Consider the following 6598-nt stretch of genomic DNA (forward strand, 5'->3'; position numbering starts at 1 on the left):
CCAGCCTGTCCTATCCAGACAGACCTGCGGAGACAACAACATGCACAAAAACAAGACAGAGCAAAACCAAACAACAATGTACAACAAAACAGCAACAACATCAAGCCACTGAAAGAACAAATTAAAATATACCAAGAAAGAAAAGCTTGTAGTTAGTTCAAGGATCGCTGGACTTTAAGAGTGTTTTCCAGTCCAGCCTGTTGGGGCACTTTGGTGCAATTTTCTTGGCCTCTTTTCATCAGTAGTTTTCCATTTTCCAGAGTTTCTTCCTTCTAAGCCTCTGTGTTCATCCTGTGTCCTTCAAGAAACTCTATCAAGATCATCTCTGCAATTCCAAAGAGTAGTTGCCACATATTCTGAGCGGACTTCCCTGCCCTGGATTGAATGGGCTCTGCAGGTCTCCTTGGAAGCCACTGTTTGGAAAGCACTCTAATGAGAGTAAAACATTTTATGACTGAGAGAACTTGTATGCAATCATCCACTGACAGAGACATGTTTCAACCCATTTTGTTTGGAATCAACCTGAGCATGTATGAAATGTGATTCTAATAAAAACGATGTCTAGTCCTGTGCCATCCTCACCAGGGCTGTGTTGAGTCCATTGTTGCAGCCACTGTGTCAATCGTCTGGTTGAGCGTCTTCCCCTTTTCCCACTGACCCTCTACTTTCCCAAGCATGGTGTTCTTTTTCAAGAACCGATCTCTCCCGACATGTCCAAAGCATGTGAGAGGAAGTCTTACCACCCTTGCTTCTCAGGAGCATTTTGGCTTTACTTCTTGAAAGAAAGACTTGCTCATTTTTTCTGGCAGTTCATGGTACTTTCAACATTATTCATCAGCACCACAAGTCAAATGCATCGATTCTTCTCCAGTCTTTCTTATTCACTGACAAACTTTCAAAAATGTAGGAGGTAATTGAAAATACCATGGTTTGGGTTAGGCACACCTTATTCCTCAAAGTAACATCCTTGCTCTTCAATATTGTAGAGAAGGACTTATGCAGTAGATTTTCTTCATGTAATCTGGATTTTGATCTCTTAATTACTGCTTCCAAATGCATTGATTGTGGATTTAAGCAGGATAAATCCTTGACACTGTCAATCCTTACTGTTGCATGGTGTCGTGTTTTGCTCCCATAGTGAGCAGTTCGGTTTTCTTTACATTGAATTGCAATGCATATTGAAGGCTCCAGGCTTTGATGTTTACCAGCAAGTATTTCAAACCCTCCTCACTTTCAGCAAGCAAACTTGTGTCATCTGAACAAAATAGGTTGTTAGTAAGCCATCCTCCAATCCTGATGCCATGTTCTTTTTCATATAGTCCAGTTTCTTGGGTAATTTGCTCAGCATACAGATTGACTTACTGTAGTGAAAGGCTGCAAGCCTAATGTGTACCTTTCCTGATTTTAAATCATGGAGCATTTCCTTCTTCTATGAGAAAGACTGTCTATTGTTCCATATACATGTTCCACATGAGCATAATGAATTGTTCTAGAATCTCCATTCTTATCAATGCTATCCATAGTTTGTTATGATCTACATGGTTAAATATCTTTTCACGGTCAATAAAACACACATAAATATTTTTCTGTTATTGTTTGCTTTCAGCCAAAATCCATCTGACACCAGCAATGATATCCCTTATTCTATGTCCTCTTCTGAATATGCCAGAACCTCTGGCAGCTCCTTGTCAATCTATTGCTGCAACCATAATTGGATGATCTTCAGCAAAATTTCACTTGCATGTGATATTAATGATATTGTTCAACACTATTCACTTTCTGTTGAGTCACCTTTCTTTGGAATGGGCACAAATGTGGATGTCTTTCTGTTAATCGACCAGGTAGCTGTCCTCCAAATTTGTTGACATACATGAATAAGAGCTTCTAATGCTTCATCAGTTTGTTCAAATATTCCAAGTGGTCTTCCATCAATTCCTGGAGCCTTCCGTTTTAGGCCAATAGCCTGGAGCCTTTTCACAAATGCCTTCAGTGCAGATTGAACATTTTCCTTTAATACCATTGGTTATTGATATAGTTGAATGTTAATTGGTTCTTTCTGATATGGTGACTCCATGTCTTCTATCTTTTAAAAAAATATTTTCTGCATCATTCAACATTTTGCCCTTAGAACCTTTAATATTACAACTCAAGGCTTGAAATTTTTCTTCAGTTCTTTCAGTTGAGACATGATCAATGAGTCCTCTTTTGGATTTCCAATTCCAGGTCTTTGCACATTTTATTATAATATTTTACTTTGTCTTCTCAAGCTGCCCTTTGAAAATTTTTGTTCAGCTCTTTGACTTTGTCATATCTTTACCAATTCTACATTAAAAAATAAGTTTCAGGGTATTTTCTGACATCAAATTTGATATTTCCTTTCTTTCTTGTTTTTTTTTAATGACTCTTTCTCCATGTATGATGACCACTTCCTCCATGTATGATGACTTTATGATTAAAGTCACTAAGTCTCATTAAGTCATTAGTCTTTAAGTCTCACAACTCATTAAGTCTTCTGCCATTAATGTTCAATGTGTCAAATCTGTTCTTGAGCTGTTCTCTAAATTAAGATGGGATATACTCTAGATTTTATTTTGGCCTTTGAGTACTTGTCTTAATTTTCTTCAACTTAAACCTGAATTTACATTTGAGCAATTGTTTGTTCTTCATTTTGGTTGATGATATTGAGATTTTCCATTATCTCTTGCCACAAATGTACTCAATTTGATTCTTGTGCATCCCATCTGGAGAGGTGGAACTGGGGTACAGTTCTTGTTTATGCTTTTTAAAAAAACATATTTGTAATGAAGAGATCACTGGTGATTCAAAATTCTATCATGCAATCTTCAGCTTCATTCCTATCACCAAGGCCATGTTCTCCAACTACTGTTCTGTCTATGGGACAAAGACTGGGCTTTCGACTCCCGTGAAGAGTTTCAGTCTTGAAACGCACAGGAACTGTTCTATCCTATCCTATAAGGTCACTGTAAGCCAGCATTGGCTCAATGACATTGGTTGAGTTCTTTCTCTAGGATATCAATCTTTACATGTTCTTTTTCATGATGACTTTCTATTTTGCTAGATTCATAATTCACGTAGTTCACATTCTGATTATTAATGGATATTTCCAGGTTTGTCTTTTAATTATGAGTCATGCCCCACCAGGAAATTAATTAGGCCTGAAAGCTTCACTCTGTCATGGTTGACTCTTCTTTAGTCATGTCTTGAGTGCCTTTTCACCTGAGGTGCTCATCCTCCAGCCCCGTATCACTGTATCTGACAACCTTCTGCTGCCCTTCATAAGGTTGTCAGTAGCTCGTCTCTCAAAAGTGGGAGCCTTGACACGATATCTGATAGCGTTCCCCTGCTGTTTATAAGGTTTGCAGCTGCTAAGTCTTCAGAAGTGGGCAGCTTATTCCTTAGCCTGGTCTTATTCTGTAAATGCCAGGGTTACTTGTTCACCTGGGGTGACCCAGCTGCTCTTTGAAAGACCAGTGACACACCTTCCAACATCACAGCTACATACTAGCCACCACTGTATAACACCCTGACAGACGAGTGGTATGCCAATGTGTGAATGCCATCAACAACATGAATTAAAATATGAAGAGGATGAAAAAAAAGGGTTCTTTTGGGGGGTGGCCAAGGTGCAGGGAGAAGAGATGTCTAATCATGCGAGAACTGATTGCCTTCACCCCCTCCAAGAGGGTAGTCTGGAACAGTGTCCTTTTCCACCGGCAGCAGAGGGACCACCAGTGACGACCCTTTCACAGTAATAGCCTGTGTGGTAGACAGGGTCAGAAAAGTGGAGATGTTTCCTGTGTGTTGTACAGTTTGGCATTAAAGTAGATGTGCAGGTAGTTCGTGTTGGCACAGAGATCCCTCTACTGAGGAGCAGGAGGACCTATGTGCTGCTGATAAAGAAACCATAAGATGGCCTTTTCTTCACTCTTAAGATTTAGAGAAGTGTGAGGGGAAATGGGATAAAATCTGAATGTTTGGTGCTCAATGGCAGGATGAAGGATGTGAAATGAAACAGATTTATTCCTTCACACAATTGCCTACTCTGGCTCGATAGAATTGCATAGGCCTACCTTTGAGTGTTTCATAAGTCTTTGGTAGTAATGATTTTTAAAGCCCTTGTGGCACTGTAGGTTAAGCTTTGGGCTGCTAACTACAAGATCAGACATGCAGAGGGAGAACGATAAGGGTGTTTGTTCCCATGTCAGAAGCCCCACAGAGCAGGTCTTCTTTGTCCTACAGGGTTGCTTGAGTTGTAATGGACTCCATAGCAGTGGGTCTGGCTTTGGATTGGAATAAGATTAAGAATTAAAACTCCATTTAGGTGTTTGCTTCCTGCATGTTCTAACTACTATATTTTTATAATCTCTCTTGGAATCAAATCCTGTATAGTTTAGACAAAGCAAAATACTGTTTTGTAGCAATGAAAGAGAATATGTCTTCATTTGCCTGTTAGCAAATGAGTGTTCAGATTTTGCTTCAAAATCACCTATGAAATATTTTGATCTATGGCAAAGACATTAAAATAACAGCTAGAAAAATTGAAGAAAAACACGGATATCCTACAAACATCTATATCTGTATTGAATAGCAGACCTTGGAGATTTCTGACTTAACATCGGCCCCACTGTTAAATAATAAGTGGAAAAGGAGGAGGAGAAAAAGGGAAAACTTAATTGTACATTCAATGCAATAAATAGCATTTTCTATCCGGAATGACCAGTGGTGATATGAAACTTTGAGCTTTCTCTGTTTTGTCATGGAAAGTGTACTGATGAACATCTTCACCCTCATACTCATAGTACAGTTCTTCATTGGGAATTTGAGCAACGGATTTACAGTGCTGATAAGCTGCATCGACTTGGCAAATAGAAGAAGGCTCTCAACAGCGGATCAAATCCTCACTGGTTTGGCAATCTCCAGAATTGGTCTACTTTGGGAAATATTGATAAGTTGGTTTGAATTTAGGCATTACTCTGCCTTTTTTGTGCATGGACTACAATTAAGAATTATTATTTTTGCCTGGATAATCACCAATCATCTCAGCATCTGGCTTGCTACAATCCTTAGTGTATTTTATTTGCTCAAAATTGCCAGTTTCTCCAGTCATATATTTCTCTACCTAAAGTGGAGAGTTGAAAAACTGATTCTGGTGATATTGCTGGGAAGTTTGGTGTTCTTGTTTTTAAATATTCTACAAATGAATTTATACATCAATGAGTGGATGCATATGCATGAAACAAGCACAACTTGGAATTCCACACAAGGAGATGCTACAGAATTTTCAGGGTGGCTATTACTAACAATGACTATATATACGTTAATACCATTTACTGTGGCCCTGATGGCTTTTCTTTTGTTAATCTTCTCCCTGAGGAAACATCTCAATAGAATGCAACTCAGTTCTCAAGGATACAAAGATCTCAGGTCCAAGGCCCACATAAATGCCTTGAAAATGGTGATATCCTTCCTCCTACTGTACGCTATTTTTTGCTTGTCCATTCTCATATCATGGATTGGTAGTACATATAAAAATGATCAGCTGCAGAAGATTGGTCAGATTATTGGAACTGTCTATCCATCAAGCCACTCATTTATCCTGATTCTGGGAAACCCTAAACTAAGGAAGACCACTCTTTGGTACCGTGGCTGCTGAAGTGTGGGCTGAAAGATGAGAAGTTCGAGTATCATTGACCATTCAGCAGTCATCTAGATAAAGAAAAAGGAGTTGCTGAAAGATGTCTATACTTCCACCAGCTTTGAGAATTCATTAAATGTAAATAGAGAATAACATCTTAGCTAAATATATCACATACTCACAGACTGCAGTTATATATTACCGAGAATTTGAAACTCGCTTTGGAAAATCATGGACAAATCACGTTGTACTTTGAAATTTTGTAGTACAACATACAATCTGAAAGGTTAATATTTGAATCTCCAGACTTTCCATTGATAATAGTCTTTCAATGCTAAGTCAAGAACGAGAAGGGGGTTGTAAACTTCCTATTCTTTGTGCATTGAGATTATATTATAAAAGAGACCTACATTTATTGTAGGTAAACACTGAACCTGGGTCATGTAAACACTGAACCTGGGTGCTTCAAATGACTGGGGGCTAAAGTCACCTGTAGTTGTTCAGTGCCAGCAAGACAGTTCCGACCCAGAGCAACTCCTGTGCACAACAGAAGGAAACACTGATCGGCCTACGTCATCCTCACACTTGTTCTTACGCTTGATTCCTTTATTGCAGCCACTGTCTCAACCCATATCCTTAAGCGCCTTCCTGTTTTTCACTACCCCTCGACCAAGCATGATGTCCTTCTCCAGGGACTGGTCTCTCCTGACAACATGTCCAAAGTACATGAGAGGAAGTCTACCACCCTTGCTTTTAAGGAGCACGTAGGACCTACTTCTTCCAAGACAGACTTTTTTGAACTTTTGGAAGTGCTTGGTACTTTCCACATTCAGTGCCAGCACTGCAATCCAAACATATCAAGTCTTCTTAGGGCTTCCACACTCAATGTATATGTTCAGTGTGCAACTTTCACAGGCACATGAGGTGATGAAGATACCATGC

The 6598-nt window shown here is 39.2% G+C and overlaps 1 protein-coding gene across 1 annotated transcript; it reads left to right on the forward strand.

Moving 5' to 3' along the window:
* Positions 1 to 4777: 4777 nt before the first annotated feature.
* On the forward strand, positions 4778 to 5674 carry LOC101652809 (taste receptor type 2 member 13). Its single transcript, XM_013008607.1, has one exon. The coding sequence runs from the start codon at positions 4778 to 4780 to the stop codon at positions 5672 to 5674; it is 897 nt and encodes a 298-aa protein (XP_012864061.1).
* The last annotated feature ends 924 nt before the right edge of the window (positions 5675 to 6598 follow it).

This window comes from Echinops telfairi, unplaced genomic scaffold, assembly GCF_000313985.2.
Source record: "Echinops telfairi isolate 266 unplaced genomic scaffold, ASM31398v2 ScPeMD7_1957;HRSCAF=2489, whole genome shotgun sequence".
Lineage (NCBI taxonomy): Eukaryota > Metazoa > Chordata > Mammalia > Afrosoricida > Tenrecidae > Echinops > Echinops telfairi.